We start from the raw sequence: 21,866 nt of genomic DNA on the forward strand, positions 1-21,866 counted from the left end.
AAGCACAAAGTTGCAAGTTTTGATGAAGCCCAAGTCATCTATTTTTCCTCTTGTTGCTTGTTCTTTGCTGTTATATCCAAGAAACTGTTGCCTAATTCAGTCATGATTTATGCCTATATTTTTCCTAAGAATTTGAGACCTTGTATTTAAATCTTTAAACCATTTTGAATTACTTTTTGTATAGTGTTAAAGGTCCAACTACATGTTTTTGCATGTAAATTCCCAGCTGTCTCAGAACCATTTGTTGAAGATTCATTCCTGCATTGGTCTTGGCATCTTTGCTGAAAATCAGTTGACTGTAAATTTAAGGGTTTATTTCTGGACTCTCAACTTTATCCCATTGGTCAATATAAGGTATCTATCCTTACCAGTACTATTGTTATTATTAAATCATGTTTGCTTCCAAGATGGTTTTGACTATTCTGAGTCCCTCGTGTTTCCATACAAACTTTAGGATCAGTTTGTCAATTCCTGCAAAAGAAGTAAGCTGGGATTTTGCAGGAATTACACTGAATCTGCAGGTCAATTTGGGGAATATTGCCATCTTCACAATAGTAGTGTCTTATAATTTATGAACACAGGGTATCTTTCCTTCTAGATGTTTTGTAGTTTTCGGAGTGTAAGTTTTTCACTTTTGTTAAATTTATTCTTAAGAATTTTTTGGACACTATTGTAAATGAAATTTTCTTAATTTCACTTTTATTTCATTGCTGCTGTATAGAAATAAAACTGATTTTTGTATATTGATCTTACGTCTTATAACCTTGATGAAGTCATTAGCTCTTTGTGTGTGTGGATTCTTTAGGGTTTTCTGTGAGATCATGTCATCTATGAATACAGTATTACTTCCTCCTTTCTGATCTGGATGTCTTTTATTCCCTCTTCTTGCCTAACTGCCCTGGCTAAACCCTCATGTACAATGCTAAACAGAAGTGGCAAAAGGGAGCATGCTTGTATGGTTCTTGATCTTAGGGGGGAAAAGTTTTTAGTCTTTCATCATTAGGTCCATTAGCTTTAGGTAGATGCCTTTTTTTCAGGTTGAGGAAGTTGCTTTGTATTTCTAGTCTGAGTTTACTAAAAGGATGTTAAATTTAAAAGACTGATGATAGGAAGCATTTAAATATAGCATTCAAAAAAAAGGGAAATCATTTAAAAATACATATAGCATTAAAAAACCAAGTGTAATTGACAAATTTCAATTTATATATACATGAAAGCAGAATCTAAGTACATAAAGGCATTATTACCTGAGCTTTAAAAAACATGGAGGGGGAATTAGCTCTCAAAAAAAGTTACTTAAAAGATATTTATTCCTGCCATAATAATAAAATCCTAGATTTCTAGCTGGGTACCTAAGTTACCCTTTGTAAGAACCACATGCACCAAAGTGTGAAACGCTATTATGGCAAGGGTGGCCAACCTCATCAAGGGGAAAACCTAGAATTCAGGAGTGATATTGGTAGTCACAAATAATATTAACCAAAATTTAAAATTATATTGAACAGAACTGACATTTTTATAACAAATACATTTTAAAGTAATTTTAAGTCATTCATTTTACAAACACTTACGGAATGCCTACTATGCTTAAGTCACTGTGCTAGATCTTCCCCAAAACATGGTTTGTATTAATACAATTCCTAATGACTTTCTTCATGCTTGCTTCAGGGACCACATCTGGCTGGGACTGAATAGCAGCATACAGCCATAGGGCTGGGGTTTGGCCACCCCTTCTTTACACTCTGTTCCCTTCCAGAGGTAAGCATAGCAGTCACTATCTTCATAAAGTGTGTAGATTAGTAATCACCATTCTGTTACCTGCAGAGAAACACATTAACTTCCTTTATTTAATACTGACAAAGAAAGGGCTTTTTTTAAAAAGGATGGCTTAAGTTTACAAAAAAGTGAAGATTTTATGCTAATGTCAGCCATTAAAAAAGACAAACCCAATAAAACCAGAATTAATTTGTAGTATAAATTAAAAAAAAAAAAGTTATAGGTTAGTGAAACTATGGGAAAGGCTGTATGTTAAATAAATAAAATCTACATTGCAACTAATTACAAATTTGTAAATACTATTCTCAAAAAGTTATCCAAAAGTCCTATAATCTTATTTAGACACAATATTCCGAGATCCATAATCTATAAGAGACTCTAATTTGATTTTTAAGGAAGTACTGAAAATAACAGGTATATATTTGATGCATTAGAAACTACCATTTGAACAATATTTAATATTAAATATAGTTTAATTTGAAGGTCTTTAATTTCAATCAAAATCCATAAACGGATATTAGTTTGGATTGTATGACAGAGACAATAAAACTTGTTCTCAAAGACATGCCAATACATTTTCTTGAAACAAAACCTCAGCAAACGAGAATTTTCATACTGTGCGTGGGAGTAACTAAAACCTTTATTAGATATGGTTTTCCAATAACAATGTGAAAATTGGAATTATCAATTCAAAGAGCAGTGAAGTCTGAAATTTAAAAAAGTAGACTAGATATCAGGTAGGGGATAAAAGATAAAGGAAGACAAAAATGTTTAATACTATTCAATATCTCCCCTCTGTACACAATGTTGCATATATACAACTACTCCATTTTAATTTTATTGATCTTTATATAATAGTGAAATCCCCTGAAACAACCTAGGGTATACAGATGGTGTCCAACTTGGGGGGAAAAAAGTAGAAACACACTTGATTAACAGTTTTCACCCACACATTTTAGACAGACACTTTTTTTTCTTTTTTTGCCAAGATTTTCATAGTAAATTCATAAATATAGGAAATACTTTCACTCCTTCAGTGTTAAAATAGAAAACCAAACAGTGCCAACAGTAGTGGCTTAATTATTGGCATACAAGAAAAACACACCACCAATGGGTTTTCTTCATTATGCATTTTAAATAATGTGTATCTGTTTCATTTTTACAGTTATAAATTTTCTAGTCTGTTATAGACAACAGCACTTAATAGTTTTGAATCCACTGAGATGTTTGCTTTCAATTTGAAATATTGTGTGTATACATGTATATAAAAAAATAACCCAATGTATGAATCATCTGACAGATGTTTAAGATAAATAAAGGCTTATTTTTGAACATGCAGTTAGGAGAGAGGGAAGCAAGCCAACCTCTCTACATTGTCTTGTTGCTGGCTTGTTTTGCAGTGGTATCAATAGTGGTTTTTGGAGGGAACCGTGTGCCTTCAGCCTATCTATTTAAGATGAGATACCACAATCAACAAGAGGGGTAGAGTAGATGAGGAAGGAGGAGGAGGTGTTAAATGTCAAATTTTATAAGTGTGCATTTTGCACTTTCTAGGTACAGGATAAACAGATCCATGAGGAAAAAATTTACAATTCAGAAAAAACTGCAATCGAATCAAGACATAATAGCCGAATTAAGTTCTTTTAATAGATTGCATATATAGATTTTTAGCCATACTCTTTGATCAACTCTTTAAGAGTAGAACTTTATATCCAATTTACATGCTTCAAATATCACCTTTCCTATTTGTTACAGTAAGGTCTTGTATCCAAATATCCCTTGTACACTGAGAGCTTTAAGAAAAAACAGGACAAAGAGGGAATTGCCATTTTTTAGCAGCAATGGAATATCACTAACCCCTTTTAACACACCGAATTCAAGTCACTATCAGAGGTGAGTGCACCACAAAGTCACCAGGTACAAAACTGCTAGTTCATTTTTAAATTAATAACTTGAAATTACCCCCGCCCCCCCGCCCCATTACATCCCATCTTTTTATAAACAGCAAACATTTTGCTATTTTATACATAGGCTAGCAGGCTTGTTTCAATATGAAAGTGCTAATTCATTTACAGATTTTTTTTAATCAGTTATGTAGTGCTACAATAAATGTCCAATAATCTACATAGGAACCATCGTTGATGAATGAAAATGATGAAGGTTGAATAAGGCTATCAATTACCTTATCTTATTTACATATAAAGAATAGATACCCAATGGTGTGGAAGAGACAGAAATCGGACAAATACTCATAGGTGTAAAAATTACATCTACCTTTGAGCTTATACTGTAAATGAGACATTTTAAATAGTCCTGTAGCCCATGCCTATTTTTTCCTCAGAAAAAGAAAAGCTGCCTTCATGACATCCCCTCTTGTTGCAGATTTCCACAGTGTCACCTGAACTTTCAGTCAGAATCTTACTTTCTTCAAAAAATAAAGAAAATACCCACATTAACTCCCTCCCCCCAAAATCCCTCTCGTTTCATTTTCAGTGCCAAGTTGCATGATCAGGTCCCACCTCCTGGGTTTTCTTTGTCCATCTATTGATCAATTAGTTTAGAGTAGATAACATGAACCAGTTCTGGAACCACTACTAGGAGGAACACAAGCTCTTCACTACAATCACACTGCAGGAAAGAAAGTGATAACTCAATTCATCCCTGGTGCCGGGCCTCCAAAATTGAAAGAACTTGGCACAACTGGAGCACTGAATTTGTATCCTCCATGCTTCTCAATCATTTTGGATTCTAGAAAACAAATAAAAGTTTAAAAGAGCATTTGGTCATCTTACTACTTTGGAGAACAGAAAGAACTGGCAGACATTAACAATAGCTTAACCACCAATATCAGCTAGGAAGTTCTAAACCTTGGCCTCTGTTCTTCCTCCAAATGTATACGGAGAAAGGGAGGAGTATATTATGTAGAGAAGATGAACTCTCTTGTTGAAGACTTCTTAACCAATTTTCACTTGCCATTGTCTTAAAAAACTTTTTTTTCATTACTCTATTTTGAGTCAAATACTGAATCAGCAGGATCCAATCTCCAAAGATAATATCAGCTAATTAACCTAAGCTGTGTATGATTTATAAGGAGGACCCCCTTTTGAATATTAAACTAGTTTGACCCACATATTAAGACCTATAGAAAAAACATTTAGGCTTTGTGTAATCTAAAATGTCCTGGTCTAAAAAACAAACTGAAATGTTTAATGATGAAAAGAAACGATACATGTCTTTAATGTACTTCTAAGAAACTGCCTTTTTCGTAACTTTCAATTTACACTTTTAATAGAATTGTTTTTACTATCAAACTGACCCCATGAGCTTTAGCAACCTTATTAAAATAAAGCATGCTGAAACTAGTCTTCAACTACACTTAAAATCAGTAAATTGTGACCAAAACCAGAATTTGTTTTTTCATACCTGCAGATTAAGAGTGAATTTCATATCAACTGCAACAATTGTAGCTTTTATATAATTTAAATCATTTATTATAAAATTTTAAAGCTGTATCAAGTCATTAATTGCATTTAACAGAGGTTGTGGTCAATTAACATACCATGGGCTGCTCTTCTTTGATCGGCTAGAGTTGCTATATCCTGTAACTGTTTTCTCTGTTCTTCATTAAGACCGTGAGTCAGAGCCTGATACCACACAGGATTACGATTTTGTATAGCTATCAAAAAGAAACAGAGAAAAAAGGGTGACAATAAGAAAGTCCTGGTAGTTCTATTCTGTTCCCTCTATTCTACCTCCAGTACTGAAATTCTGGTCTAGTTTATATTTTCTCAATAAAATAATTTAAGGTATTTTAAGTTACCTGTGAAACAAAATACACGGGGTGAGGGGGGGAGTGTCTGGTTTGGCCTCAAAAATCTAATCATTATCATAATTATCTCAGTAAATAAGGATTTAGGACCTAAACTAGTTCTTATATAATAAGTAACAAGCTGGAGAAACTTTAGAAATAAAATTAACTGAATCCCTTAAAAGATTCAGAGTTAAAGCAGCTTGAAAATGAACAAGACTACTCTGGATAGAATTCTCAAATCCCTAAATTAAAAAACAAAAATCAGAAGCATTAAGTAGATGCAAGGGGTGAATGGTACAAAATAAATGCCTTTTTTTTTTTATTACCCATTCAAAAACCTTTCTTAAATACATGTACGACTGTCTTTCCATAGGTAAAGGCAGCTCTACAGTACTTCAGTTAAAATTAAAATGCTTACACATTTTTATACTATAGATTAAATAATGGTCAAGCTCAATCTGTGGTGAAGGGATAAATTTTCCCAGCCTGTTACAAGACCAGGTGTTAAAATCTCATGTTTCATGAGAACATGCAATGGATACATTGATAGATAATGGTAGCAAGTCTGACCATGTATTTCTCTATTTCAATTAAGTCACTGTATAAAAGGGTGTGTGTGGTGAAGGACAGAGAGAAAATGTTCTCTATAAAGGCTTTCCACAGAAGAATACTTTTTTACAGAGTAATTCCAAGAATGAAAACTGACTTCCTCATGATTTTCTACTTCTACTTTATTGCATTTACTGTGCATGAGCCCTCCATTATAAACCATCCCTTAGGGATGAACATGTGTTTAAGTCCACAAGATACAAAGTCATGGGCAAAAGCCAGTCAGTAGTTCTTGGCACCTCAATCAATTCTTGTGGCCTGCCATGTAGTTCAGAAAGCATTCCTTGCATTTCTGCAACTGTGCATCAAAGTTGCTTTGTCATGGGCTTGGAAAACTAATGCTTTGGTTATCAGAGAATTTATTCTACATCAAAGTTCATAATGCACAGGAATGACAAATAGCACAATAGTTAACTCTGGAGGGAAAGGATCTTCAAATATAGCACCAATTTTAATTTCTTAAGCTGGGTGATACAACACAGATACTACATTTTGTTGAAATCCAAGTAAATAATGGTAAAACAAACTGCCACCTAGTATTTAATAGCCACAAACTGTGACACAGGAAAAAAGAAAAGGTATTCCAAGATCATTAATGTTGTAAGTTCTCAAGTTCTCAGACAGGTAAGGATGGGTTTGGCCCGGGGTCGGGGGTGGAGGGTGGGGTGGAGATACACAAATACATAAACACAAGAAACAGATACAGGAGTAGATATTCCTTGGGAAAGCTAGGAGGCAGGAAATCAGAAGTGGGAGAGAAACTGTCATTGTATAAACTTTTTGAACTATACAATTTTTCCTATAATGTGCATATTTCAAAATTATAATCTAAATTAAAGTAAAATAGGTTAAGGAAAATACCACGAATCTTTAAGGTAACAGAAGAAATAACTTTGGTTACTTTGCCTAACAATTCTAAATCACATTCTAGCTTGGGTTTGATATACCCAAAAATCCCTCCTTTTAAGAGGCAGACATGTTAAAACAAGAACAGATTAGTTCAGGAAAGTGAATCATATGGAGCCATAGGAATTACATATAACAAGTTAACTTACTTTGAAATATAGCTTTAAATATCTGATACTCATCAACAGGGTTATCTTCATCATCAATGATTGTGGAGTAGCCTTCCAGGGCAGTTTCTTCAGCATCATCTTCTTCCCAATCTTCATCATCTCCATCTTCACCCGCTTGCTTAGCCAGAATCTCCAAATATTCTTGTCCATCTTCATCAATATCATCTTCATCACTCCCCAGCTCCTCTGCCAAGTCATAAAAAGTTGCTCTTATCAACACTGAAATATTCTGTTACTCAACAGACAGTGGTAACTGTTGATAAATTATAAATCACAACCAAATAAATTCAAGGAAAAGTTCCAGGAAATGGTGTTTAAATACAAAGGCATCAATAAATAGAAAAACAAATTCTCACAGAAATCTAAGAAAACTAGCCACAACTCTGAGGACTACATAGTAATAAAAGAATCAGCACTTAGTGTGCTCTGAGCCTTAACAGTATATACCAAAACAAACACCAAAAGTAAAGTAACACAGTTTCTGTTATATCCACAGAGCAACTTTTCTGAGATCCTTTTTTTAAGGCTGGCTTAGACAGTAAATGAAAAAAGACAAAAGGTGGCAGTTATCTTATTTTTGAACAACTACAATAACTTCTCTTAACCAATCAATATCCTGTATCAATTTACACTCTTGTAGCCTACAGTGCCTTACAGGTGAAATGTATTAGTCAACATCTAAACTTAATTTTATAGTGGAGGTACAACTAGGTTTTAGAACTAAGAGATGATAGATGTTTGCCAACACTAAAAACCTGCCACCACTAAAACCCATGAATGCCTACAACTGCTTTATGTGGTGGGGACACAGCTGAAAGTTCCTGAACGAACTAGAAAGCATTTGGCTCTGATGCTACAATTCTTTAGAAGGGCTAAAAAAAACAAGCCCAGTGATATTTCTAACCAGCTAATAAGCCTGGCTTCCTCCACTGCAAATCCCTTACCTGTTTCATCATCATCTTCAGCTTCATCGTCATCTTCACTGTCATTCTCGTGTTCCGCGTGGCAGGCATATGCTCTTTTTAATCCATTAAATAAAAGAATAAAAGCTGGCAAAATCTGTCCAGAAACCTGATTTAAAACTTGTGGTATTTGTTCCATATCAATAAGAGCACAAAGGCCCAGAACACACATCTTTCTGTCGTGAAGCCTAAAATATAATAAAAGAAAGATGTTTTCCTTTCCCTTTTAAAAAAAAAAATGCAGAGTCTGTACAAAGTTAAATATAGAAAGATTCAATATATGTCACTTACCCCAAGAAACAATCAACATCATTAAGCCACTGTGTAATAAAATGATTTGTGACTGGTTCAACATTATTAGGGAAGCGAAGATTTTCTAAGGTGTTGAGAAGTAGGTGTGGATTATAATACAAAGCTGCAATGGCAACTTGCAGGCACATTGTTCGAAGTTCACTTGTCTTCACCTCTCTTGTCAGTCTCTCTAAAGCTGCTTCCACGAACAAGGGAATACACTGTCAAGAAAGACAGCAAAATATTCCAAAATTGTAAGTAACAGCAGCCTAACTATTCTACCCATATTAACTTTCTTGTTGCCTCAACTAACCCCTTTTCCATTAAGTGATCCAATAATTCTTTACTGTTGAGGCATTTCAGTGGGAATTTAATTTTAGGGAAAGAACCGTCTTCACTGAAATATTAGAGACTCACCACAATAGCAGCCATGGATTCAAAATATTCCTGACTAACCTTACTGTGGTAATCATTTTGTAATATAAACATGTATCAACTCATCATATTGTATGCCTTAATTAAACTTACACTATGTTGGATTAAAAAATTCCCATTGAAACTGACCATGGAAATGTAATGATTAAATCTTACTATAAAGTGATAATGTAGCAAACAATACTCTTACGATATACTATTAAAAAAGTCTTAAGTCAAAACTTATCTTGCATAATTAGTAGCCATAAAACTTGCCAGTCATATATCCACACATATTAAATATTTGATTTATTAAACATTAAATTTTAAACCAACAATTGAAAAATGTTGTCTCTGCCATTAAAAATAAATAAATAAATAAACCTAATTACCCCCCTCAAAACGGTATCTAGGTGTCATCATAAACATAGAAAAGACATATAACAAATGCCTGAAAAGAAAATGTGGAAGTGAAGAGTCTCTCTGAAGTCTCAAACATGAATCATTAATATCCTCACTCACCTGGTCAATGCCACGCCCTTTGCACTGCAGAATGATGACCTCCAACAATTTTGCTGCATGACACTCTGCATCTTCTCCTGCAACTCCTGTGAGAACCTGATCAACACAAAATATAAATTGCAAGGAGGTATCATAAAACCTTTAAATCAGTTTACAGCTGCTAAATATTTAAGATATTCTAATTAATACAAATAATTGCAATATTCATTGTACAGACTATCATCTAAAGCACCTATAAGGATTTGGAGTTGTTCATCTATTTGTCATACTTCTCTACATAATCGAAACACCTCCCCTGTAATGCCATTCTGGACTACAGCATGTTGACAACCACTGTATCTAAAAAATACTGACAATGGAGGGTAAGAGGAGCAGAAAGAAGAGGCAGTCGGTTGATGGCAAAAGTGTTCCTAGTGAAAAATAAAAGCATGGACTACATATGCTCATTAGCACTAGACGAATCTAAGTGTTAAGGATACGTGTTCTGGAATAGAAAAGGTGGTATAGGTATCTATTTCCAAACTATTAGAAACAATATAATTTGGTCTTATATAACTAAAAAATGACCTACCTTTTTACACATACTGTATATCATTTCAAGATACTTGGTATCAGACAGAAGTGTATCTGTATCAACTGTTACATAATTGTGAAGTAGAGGCATCATATCTGTATTAATAAAAAGCATCAGTTAAATATCTTTACTAACATAAGTGCTTTGTTTCTGAAAAATTTCAGTAAAAGCAAATCTAAATGTTTTGTCCCTAACATTCATCTTTAATTATTCATTTATAATTAAATGTAAAAATGAACCTATTATTAAAATACACTCCTTTATATCTAGTAGTTAAATATAAGATTATACAAAGAAAAACTGACAAAGGGCAGGAGGGTAAGGATATGTGCTAAAGAAAAACTCTCAAGTGATAACCAAATCAAAATGTATAACGGAAATCAATGCTATGTGCGTCCTTGAGTATTCATTGCTACTGATAACTTACCTAATGAAGCACTTAGAATATTCAAAAGTGTATGTTAAAGTGACATACTAAGAGCGAATACAAAGGGGGGGCAAAGGGAGAGCTTCAGTATTTCTATGCCTTGACTTACCTGTAAAGTAATCAAAGCCATCTTGCTGAAAAACCTCAAATACCAGAGGTAGTAGCTGCCACATCTGCGGTGACACTTGTTGACATGTCAAACTATGTGCTAAAGAGAAAATCTCCTCATAGAATTCTAAAAGAGAACATTGAGTCGTTAGGACAATGCTTGCTGATATGAAACAGCAGTATATTCTTAGCACAATCAGAGATATATACCTAAGACATGCTGTTGTAAAACAGTTCCAATGACCTGTAAGCAGATTCCCTCAAGCTGCTGGGTTATCTAAAAGAAAAGAAAAAAACCATGTGGAATTGCAGCAGGCTGAATGAGTTATTAAATAATATATAATAACTTAATGCATTTAAATGTAAAGTCAATACTGTTAAGAAATCATTAAGCCTTTGTTTTGAAATGACCCATATTATTAAGTTGTGTGTGACTCAATCTGGGAATGAAATTTAATGAAATATCATTACAATGAGATATATAAGCAGGATATCCATTTCGAATACATATATTCAACGTATTTTCAACTCTTCAAATACAGTAAACAATGATTTGTTAACCATAAGGTAGCTATAGGGTTCCTCATGGCTTCTACCTGTCTACAATTATAATCTAGAACAAAAATAGTTAACTAAAAATTTCATGTTGCAAAAGGCAATTTGTAGATAATCCGAAAATATATGATTTATGGATTTAAAGGACAGTGCTTACTTCTAAGGGAAGGAATTAAGAAAATGAGATTAGGAAGTGGTGCCCCAAGGGTTTCAATCATGTCTATTTGAAACTTTTTCTTACTGGAAGTCTAAAGACATACCATAAAATGTTAAAATCTAATAAATTTAGGTGGTGGGTAAGGGATATTGATTATAGTTTTCTATGTTCTTATGTTTTCCTATATGTTTTAAATAGTTCCATTTTTAAAATTCATGATTACAATTCTCTTACCTTTCCAAAAGATAACAGTAAAAGAAGAAAACTAGGAAGATGATGGTGAATGTGAATGTACTTAATACCACTGAACTGCACACTTTGAAATGGTTAAGGTGGTATATGTTATGCGTATCGGACCCCAATTTTTAAAAATATTTTTTATTAAGAAGGAAAACTAGAAAGAATATGTTTTCTTAGGAATCACCACACTTTTGGATCTGAAAAAGGCAATCCTAAGAAGTCAAAATCCTGAACCTTGAGGTAAAAATATGGTAATTCAAATACCTCCTTCCTATTCCCTCTAATTAACTAAATTTTTAAAACTTTTCTTGTGGGGGAGGTAACAAGGTTTATTTATTTATTATTTTTAACGGAGGTACTGGGGATTGAACCCAGGACCTCATGCATGCTAAGCACGTGCTCTACCACTGAGCTATCACCTCCCCCCTATTCCTTCTAAGGATCCTAAATTATTTATAAGGTACCAATCATATCCCTTAACAAAAAGGTACTAGTTACAAGATTGCAAAATCAAGGTATGTAAGATGACCAGAGAATTATATTAAGTCAGAGCCCTCCAAAAAGTATAGAACAGTTAGTGAAGAATGGCTTAAAATTCCCTAAAACCTTTACAACATTGGATAATTTTCTTACTTCTTTATGATCTTCAACCACACTAAGAAGTGTGTCGATGGTATTCAGGATTCCCATAGCAGTAACTGCTTTGTCATCACTTCCTTCTTCATCTGGCCCAGTCTGGATTACTTGATTAAATGTCATTGCCTAGATTCAAGAGAAGATAATTAAGGTTTGCCATTAAAGCAGTACAAACATATTTTTGTCTAAAACTTTTAATTTTTAAAGTGTTCTCACTGGGACAGCACAACTGATCAACATTTTCAGATCAATTATTACTTAAGAGCCTTGGCTCTATAATCTATGGTACTGCTCTACCACTTACTAGGTGACCTTAAACAGATTACTTGACCTCTTTTTCCTGACATCTTAGAGATACTGTGAAGATTAAATGAGGCAAGGCATAAAAAGTGCTTAATATTATTAGCCACCAAGGTTTTTGTTGCCATAGAACTCAATCACTTTGAAAAATTCTGAGCAAAGTTATTAGTTATAAGGAGTCATAATAATCAGCTTATTATAAATGCAATATACTCATTTAATGAACACTACTATGTTTATTCAAATGTCCTTACCCATTTCAAAATCAACTTTTAAAAATATCCACAGCAAATACCAAGAGTTAGATTCTTGAAACCTCAATGTTTAACAAGAATATAAACTGCATCAAATAAATCACTGTATAGGGAATATGAATGGAGAATTGTTGGGCACATGTCCATACTTTCTATTATCCTTAAATAATTTACATTGTTAATTCTCAGAAGTTTAGGGCTATGTACAATTAAAATTAACAAAGGCCAACTATAAAATAACCTTTTACACAAATTTCATTTAAAAAATCTATTTATAATTATTATCTGTACTTCATCTTTAAGTTGGTCCACAGCATCCCAGACCACACAGACAAGGTAGTCATGATGCAACGTGAATACAAGTTAACAACTATGCATCGTAGAGGCATACAGCTCAGGTGTGAATCTCAGCCCCACACCTGTAGCTTGAGCAAGTAACTTAGCCTTTTTATACCTCACATTTTCTCTCAGTATAGAAGTACTCCTCACATAGGATTATGGGAGAATTAAATGAGTTCATACATACACATACATATGTATCTCAAGGGCTTAGAATACTGCCTGACAGTATTTCACTGTAAGCTCTGTGAAAATAACTTGCTATAAGCAAAATAATGCATTAATGATTGCTTCAAGTAACATACCAAATGTTGTGTCATTTCTACTGCAATAGGAGTAACTTCTTCACTGTACTCGCAGATCATTTTCTGAATTACATTGGTAAGATCATCATTTTCTGTTTCTCTTATAATATGAAGAAGAGCCTGCATGACAGGTCTAATGAATGGTGTGATGTATTCTTTAGCTATAAGAGAAAAAGAAAAAAACTTTTTGCTAAAACAGCTAAAACTCCTTAAAACCTGATAATGTATACAAAAGAGCAAACAAGAAATAGTTTCAAATAAAAAGTGTCCAGTTTCTACAATTATGCCTTGTACAATTATGTGTAAGCACATTGCACTACTTTTGAGATATAAATCCTTTACCTTTCTCTTGATTGCTGATTAGCACTTGAAGTGCAATGGCGGCTTCCACTTTAACAGGCATTTCCCTATCATCAATCAGACATCTTCGTGTCAGCTCTAGGGCTGTTCGCAGGTTCTGGTCACTTTTGAACTTTACTTCACAAAAATAGTGAAGGACCCAGCAAGCCTTTTTTTAAAAAAATGCAGTGAGTTACTATAGGTATCTTACTAAATCTCCCCACGCAACAATATCTCTATTCCCAAAGTAATGTGTGTGAGAATTTGGAGGCTGGCCAGTGGTAGATAATGTCCAAAGACATAACACTAGACCAGTACTATGATCCCAACTTACTCTTTGGCTGCATCACGTTTGTGTGGATAGCAAGATCTGAATGCAAAACACAGACAGACACTGCTATCAGACACAGACGAAAACTATGCACACCTTATGAGCAGCCATTTAAAGACACACAAAACAGAAAACTAGAATGAAAGATGGCTTTAAAGTGAACATTAAAAAGTTCCACATAAAAGTCCACATAAACAGTCATGGATTACAAGACATAAATACATAAATCAACATAGCTTTAACACATACCCTCGCTCTCATGTAGCCTAGTTCACTGCTGAAGAGAGGAAATACATGATTCTGCAACATGTATTCCATCTGATCTTTGTAGATCTTTTTCTGTAAAAACAGTAATAAAAAAAGTTCCAAATATAATCATCTCAAATACCAAATAGATACACAGTTTTTAAATATGACAGCTGATGTCAAAACATACATTTATTCTGGAATTTTGAACCCCAAGACCCATATTTGATTTTCTCATTCTCAAACATTAAAAACAACTGAATACATTTTTTTACCCTTTTAATTGTTTGTTGGAAAGCAATTACGCCAAATCTTAACATCCATGGTGTTTAAGTAATGCAAGAATGGTAATTTTATTTCTCATCTTATAAAACATTTTTTCTTATAAAACTTTCCTCTCCAGAAAGGTTCTAAAAGAATACAACATAGACTGAGAAATATCCTGCTTTCATGGTAATGATCTGAGTATCTAAAGATACTCTCATAAATCTTAAAGCAGGGTATTTTCTAAATGGTAACAAGCTTTTAGGAAGAGTTCCTTGATTTGCATATTAAATCAACTTTAAAAACTGATAAACACTTTAAAAAATGAAGACGACTAATGAAACATGACAACCAATGCAATGTGGGATTCTGGACTGGATCAGGGACCAAAAAAAGAACATTAGTAGGAAATCTTATAAAATGTGAAAGGAGTTTTTAGATTAGGTCAACAGTATCATATCAATATTAATTTACCGGTTTTGAGAATTGTGGCATGCCTATCTAAGATGTTAACGTTAGGGGAAGCTAGGTGAAAAGTAATGGGAACTATCTTGCAAATTTTCTATAAGTCTAAAATTACTTAAAAATATAAAGCTAAAACAAAAACCTGAATGTACCGAGAACTCACTCAAGATTCCTAGCCTTCTGCACAACAAATAACCACGACCTTTAATTTATTCTTTATAAACTAAGAGAAGAATGGGCAGACAGGTATTTCAAACCTGTGCTGGTCAAGGATCAACTGTTTATGAAAAATTTCCAGTATTTAGAATCTATAAAGAACTCTTTAACAACTCAACAATAAAAAAGACAAATAACCCAATTAAGAAATAGACAAAAAATTTGAACAGACATTTCTCCAAAGATATACAATGACCAATAAGCACATAAAGATTCTCAGTATCACTGGCCATCAGAGAAATGTAAATCAAAACCACAATGAGATACTAGTGACGCCAAATGGGATGGCTGTAATTTAAAAAGATAGTAAGTGTTGCTGAGGACACAGAAACTGGTACCCTTGCAAACTACTAGTGAAAATACGAAAAAGTACAGCCACTTTGGAAAACAGTCAAACAGTTTCTCAAAATATGATCAGCAATTTGATTCCTAGGGACGTATTACCCAAGAGAAATGAAAACCTATGTTCACACAAAATTGTGTACACAAACGTTCACAGCTCCATTGTTCGTAATAGTCAAAAAGTAGAAACAAATGTCCATCTACTGATGAACGTATAAAATGGGGCAGAGCAATGCAATGGAATGTTATTTGGCAATAAAAAGGAATGAAGTATTGACACATGCCACAACATGCATGAACTTTGAAGAAATTATGCTAAATCAGAGAAGCCGCTCATAAAGGACCATGTTTTATCATTCCATTTATATTAAGTACCCAGAATAGGCAAATCCATAGAGGAGACAAAAAGTAGATTAGAGATAACCTAGGGCTGGGAGATTTGTGAGAAGGTGGGGAGCGACTGCCAAAAGGGCTTCTTCTGGGGATGACGAAAACACTTTGGAATTAGAGATGATGGTCACACAATTCTGTGAATTTAAGAAAAACCACTGAATTGTACGCTTTTAATCAGAAAATCGTATGGTATGTGAACTGTACCTCATTTCTGTTGTATCTCAATTGATGTTGTTATTAAAATAAACTAATTGCACACACACACGAAGAAATACCTTCAAAAGTATTTCAGCTAAAGAGCCAATCATATGCAGGGCTCCATCTTTTTTTCGAGGATCGGCATTTGGTTCTGTAAGAATCTGGTAGCAAAATCCCATAGTCTTTTGCAGTACCTAGATAAAAAGAGAAAAATAATTCTTTATTGGATATCTTAACAATCCTTATCTGAACAAATTTTAAATATTAAGGCAAAAGTTATCCACACATTAAATAACTTACCTCTTTTCTCTTACTACAGGCTGTAAACAAAAGTGTCTGGGCAGCAGTGGTAGGAGAGATGAAATCCTCAAACACATCTAGAGAATAAATTTAAAATTAATACAGATGGGAGGAGGGTATAGCTCGAGTGGTAGAGTGCATGCTTAGCATACATGAGGTCCCAGGTTCAACCCCTAGTTACCTCCTCCAAAGATAAATAAATGAATAAACCTAAGTACCTCTCCCATAAAAAATATACAGAAAACCGTAACTTCAATTTCTTCAACAGACTTCACACAAGGTAAGTATGAAAATGAAGCCAGATCCCCATATAATTCTGCCAAAGCCTAATTCCTTGTCTTCCTTGTACAAATTAAATCTCAATCTATCAATTTCTCACAATGATTATTTTCTTTCATACAAAACCCTACTACTGTGAGAATTTTCACAATGGGGTCACAAAAGTACCAACTTCTAACAGTATGTAAGATTTTGGTAGGGGGAAGGACTAATACTCAACATTAGCCAAATTACAATTCTTTAGTTCCATGCAGAGATTCCATGTGACTCCAGCTTCCAGTATGCATCTTCTCAATTTCCACACACATGACCAAGGGATTCAGAAGTATAGTTTGGACACTTAGTGTTAGGGGTAACCTTGAATTTCTAACAGTTTTGGCATGTGCCAAAAGCACATTCAATATTTATAACTTAGTAACACTACTTGTGTTTGCTAAAAATGAAGATTATCATTATCAAATGCCATAACTAATGAATAGCTCCCCAAAAGTCTAAACAATGGATAAATTACATTAAAAACAAAAGATTTTTCAATACCATAGATGAGGACTTAATATTCAAGGTTTACTATCACAACCTTAACTACCTATATACTTGTTTCTAAAAGAGTGAAAATTCTTTACCAAACTTCATGCGTATATATTCATAAGGGTCTTCTTGCCAAAGTTCCTCATCAGCATCTGTGTAGCACATCAATGGGAAAATAACATCTTGGATAATGCCCTGGAATTTAAAAATTAAGAAAGTAACAACCTTAAGTGAGTCTTCAAATTTAAACCTTCAAATTTCTGTTAAAAGTGCTAAAACAAAAGTAATTCATTATGCGGTTTTATGTGTTATAGAGTTAAATGTGTTTTAAAGCTTAATATCAAACTTTAGTAAAGCATTTAATGCATTTTCAGATCAACTATCAGCATAAACACATTCTTACCCTCTGCAACACGTAATTATAAAATAACACATGTGCACATAGGTAGCAATTAAATATTCAAAAAAATATAATATGAAATTTTAGTCCATCAAATCCTACCGTTCCAAATAAAGCAAATAAACTACTCATAGAAATTATACGTAAGTCTATTATCCCTGAAATTAATCTGGTGAAATACTCCAAATTACATGACTAAAATGTTAACTAATCATGGTCCAACAGTCAGAACTTAAAGGCAAGTTTAAACATAAGAGTTTCAGATTAAAAGATAATCTGACTGCTCACAAAATACCTTTTCTAATGTTTGTCAAGGTGTTGCATCATTTTTCTATTATACTCAAAACAATTATCGAAACTAGACCGAGTAACACAATTCAACAAAAAATGAATTCTTTCCAACCTTCTTGCTAATTAATGTTATTTCTATTACATTTTCTAGAAAAACAGTTCAGATAGAAAATTATCTATTACTTGTATATGAGGCTTCAGATTCTTCCAGGTGAGAGCATGAGAAACTCCTTGATTAATGTAGTTTAAGGTTTGTTGTAAAACTCGAGGAGCCATATATTGCTTCTCCTTGTACTGATATAACACCTTCAATAAAACCTTTGAAAAAAAATTTCTGATCAAAAACCAAAGTTCAAATAGTAAGTTTAACCACTTACAAGCCAGCAAAAATATATGACAATTACCCAGGTTATCGCCATAAAATTCACAACCATGTCCTTTCAAGAAATTATGTATCAGAGAACCGTATTTATTCCCAAGGTATTTAAACAAACAAATTGAAGTAATATTGTGTGTCAAAGGACTAGCTTCTGATTAAGTATAAAAAGAAAAGAAAACCATATGCTACTTATTGAACATTCCACAACATGCTGAGACAGCACTTTATCGTTAAAATCAACTTCTAGGAAAATTTTACCCAAACCATTAACCTACTTATTTAAATGTCTGCCAACAGGTCTAATTTCCCTTGGTATTTCAGAATAGCAACTGTCAAAATGTAGTCTCAGAGGGTGTGACAGGTCAAAACTATTTTCATAATAATGCTAATGTTACTATGGGTTGAATCAGTGGCACCTCTGTTAAAAATACATACATACATACATAACATACATACCTAACTACCATCCCCCCCAAAATTAAAAACCACTTATTCTGTTAATATATAATAGGTTTATTATTATTTTAAAATAAATTAATACCATTAAATTTTGCTTCAATTTTTAATATGGTAAATATCACTAATTATAACCCACAAATGGAAACTTGTCAGGATTCTCAATAATTTAAGAGCATAAGGAGGTCCTGAGACCAAAAGCACTTGAGAATTACTGCAGGGTTCAAAATGTTAAAGACTGTTACATACAGTCTTTTGATGCCAAAGAAGCTAGAAGTAAGAAAGACAAATTAACCAGTAATGCCATGTTTCTACTTGGAAAAATTATCTTAATCTTACCTGTTGGACACCAACAGCAAACGCCTTCAGAAATACTTCAGCAAATTCATTATACTCCTTGGAAACATTGCCAGGACTTCCATATCTAAAAGAACATTAACATACCCATTATGTCTTTATAATGCTTTATATTAGCACTTATGAAACCAAATGCTTGAAAAAATAAACTTAAATCATCCTATACTGAAAAGAATTTACCTTTCAAAAAGCCTTGCTAAGATATGTAAAGCCCACTTCTTACATTTCCACCATGGTAATTCAGGTCTATCATCTTCTTCAACTTGAAGTGTTGCCTTTAAAGAGACATTTATTTAATGATAGTAAGAGATGATATAATCTAAAAGAACAGCATGAGGTGAGACAGATTCACAAAAACATTAAAGCTCCTCCAATGTCGGCCTTTCATAATAAAAGGCTAGATTTCGGAAAAGTACAAAGCCTTATTTAAATATAAAGGGGACTTTCACTGCTTCACTACTTAGTTGCAAAGGACAAGACCACAAAAAGACTAATGTAAGAACATTCATAGCAGCCTTATTTGTAATACTAAAATCCTGAAACCACCCAGATGTCTATTAACTTGTAAATAAACTGTAGGACATCCATACAATGGAATACTACTTGGCAATAAAAAGGAACAAACTATCATAACACAACATGAATATACCATAAAGTATATTAAACAAAAGATGGCAGATACAAAAAATTATAAAAATTACCTTTATATTAGGTTCTAGAAAAGGTAAAATTAATCCATGGTGCTAGGAATCAGAATGGTGCTGATGGTAGGAATGACTAGACCCAGTCATGAGCAAACATTCTAGGTGATCATTACATGGATGCCTATGACTGTCATAACTCACCAAAATGTTTACTTATATATGCATCCTTATTATTATAAATTATAAGAAAAAAATATAAAATATAACTTTAAGTTAAATATGTACAGAAAATAACCAACCAAATTAGTTTCCTACGCAATGGGAGATGTCCTATTTATTTCTTCTGTATTTTCTTTAAGATAAAAGTTTGAGCAATAAACTACAAAACAGTAAGTTGGTCTCACTTATCCACTAATAAAGTTATGTTGGATAAATTACATAACCTTCCCATGTCTCTGTTTAAAATAAATTCAGAGGGATGTTTTTTGAAGATTAAATAAGTAAGGTATGTAAAAGAACTTAAAACACACTAGGTATTCAGGACTTGTAAATTCCCTACCTCTCTAGAAAACTAGGTTATATTGAAAAATTGTAGTTATTTTACGAATTGTCATTAATGTGGAAAAAATAGAGACAATTCTGTATATACTAAAGACCACTGAATTGTACACTTTGAAATGGTGAATGCTATAGTATGTGAGTTATATCTCTTTAAAGTTGTTATTTAAAAAGCAAATAACATTACTAACTACAAAGTTTGACCAACCTGTAAATCAAATTCTTCCCCTATTCATGTGTGCCTACCAAATTAGCAGGCTAAAATCTAGCTATGGGCTCTTTGTTTCTTTAATTTTTTTTATCGAATCTTTGTTTCTTTTTGAGATATAATTGATATATAACATTGCATTAGTTTAGGGTGTACAACATGATTTAATGTCTGTATATACTGTGAAATGATTACCACAGTAAATTTCAGGAGATGGTCAAAAGGTACAAACTTCCAGTTAGATAAAAAAGTTCTGAGAATGTAATGTACAACATGGTGACTGTAGTTAACAATACTGTATTATTTATCTGAAGGTTGCTAAGTGAGTAGAGATCTTAAAAGTTCTCATCACAAGAAAAAAAGTTGTGTCAGGTGATACATGTTATGAACTAAATTAAAAACTGAAGAAAAGAGAATTACGATGGAATAAACAAAGATACAAGCACTTAAATAACGTAAGAAATAACCCTTTACAATTTTTCACTTAGTATATGCACATATGTAAACACATGAAAGGTTTTCTCTTTAAAAAATCTGCATCACAAATTATAAGTTCATAAAGAATGTAATAGTAAACAAATGTCAGTTAAAATTCTCAAAAGGTAACTAAATATTTATGTTTAATGATACAAGAGAACACACAGAGACTTACATTAGGTACATCCCTGTTCACAACAGTCTTTAAAATTTCTATCCATTCTGTCAGGTTCTGTTGGTTTATCAGCTCCAGTGGTAGTGTATACTAAATTAAAATCAAGAGTCAATTATTTTTAGACCCTTACAAAAGAAAATCCAACTTTCTTTTAGTCTTCACAAAATCTACAAAAAGTACTTCATTCAACTCGCATTTCCTGTTTCTAGTACATAAGCAAATTTCTCATCTGGCTGATATGGTTTGTTATCTACAATGTAAACTGTGGCAAAGGCAGTAGGCATCCTTGTCTTATTCCCAAATTACTGGAAATGTATCTTATTTTTACCATTAGGTATGGTATTTAATGTGGATTTCTAGGGAACATCTTTTATCAAGATAAGGAAATTTCTATTCTAGTATTCTTAGAGTTTTTCTTAAAAGCAGGCTCATAAAATTAATATACTACTTAGGATTTTAGGACCTCTATTTTCACAAATGAGACAGGACTATATTTGAATTCAGGATATGCTAGCCTCAAAAAATTAAGTGGGTCCTATGCCGTAGAACAATTAATAAAAAACTTATTTTTATAATCTAAAAGTTGTGATTCTACCAGGGGAAAAAAGGCTAACAGTATAGATACTGTCTATCCAAATCACTTTTAAATAATTAAATAAGAAAG

The 21,866-nt window shown here is 33.1% G+C and overlaps 1 protein-coding gene and 1 non-coding gene across 2 annotated transcripts in view; both read right to left on the reverse strand.

Moving 5' to 3' along the window:
- Positions 1–3,840: 3,840 nt before the first annotated feature.
- Positions 3,841–21,866, reverse strand: part of IPO7 (importin 7) — a 38,121-nt gene continuing 20,095 nt past the window's right edge. The window contains exons 6-25 of the mRNA XM_032489046.1: positions 21,203–21,292; positions 19,321–19,415; positions 19,123–19,207; positions 18,132–18,266; positions 17,353–17,452; positions 16,451–16,527; positions 16,228–16,344; positions 14,276–14,365; positions 13,699–13,864; positions 13,357–13,517; positions 12,156–12,284; positions 10,781–10,847; positions 10,572–10,697; positions 10,033–10,130; positions 9,462–9,557; positions 8,526–8,746; positions 8,217–8,422; positions 7,252–7,458; positions 5,336–5,452; positions 3,841–4,524 (exon numbers count right to left, since the gene is read on the reverse strand). Of these exons, the coding sequence (XP_032344937.1) occupies positions 4,427–4,524; positions 5,336–5,452; positions 7,252–7,458; positions 8,217–8,422; positions 8,526–8,746; positions 9,462–9,557; positions 10,033–10,130; positions 10,572–10,697; positions 10,781–10,847; positions 12,156–12,284; positions 13,357–13,517; positions 13,699–13,864; positions 14,276–14,365; positions 16,228–16,344; positions 16,451–16,527; positions 17,353–17,452; positions 18,132–18,266; positions 19,123–19,207; positions 19,321–19,415; positions 21,203–21,292 (2,481 nt within the window). The 3' untranslated portion in view covers positions 3,841–4,426. The remainder of the gene's footprint in view (positions 4,525–5,335; positions 5,453–7,251; positions 7,459–8,216; positions 8,423–8,525; positions 8,747–9,461; positions 9,558–10,032; positions 10,131–10,571; positions 10,698–10,780; positions 10,848–12,155; positions 12,285–13,356; positions 13,518–13,698; positions 13,865–14,275; positions 14,366–16,227; positions 16,345–16,450; positions 16,528–17,352; positions 17,453–18,131; positions 18,267–19,122; positions 19,208–19,320; positions 19,416–21,202; positions 21,293–21,866) is intronic.
- Positions 13,946–14,130, reverse strand: LOC116666774. The gene has a single exon (XR_004323668.1). It is a non-coding gene; the product is annotated as a small nucleolar RNA SNORA23 (small nucleolar RNA).

This window comes from Camelus ferus, chromosome 10, assembly GCF_009834535.1.
Source record: "Camelus ferus isolate YT-003-E chromosome 10, BCGSAC_Cfer_1.0, whole genome shotgun sequence".
In the NCBI taxonomy this organism is placed as follows: domain Eukaryota; kingdom Metazoa; phylum Chordata; class Mammalia; order Artiodactyla; family Camelidae; genus Camelus; species Camelus ferus.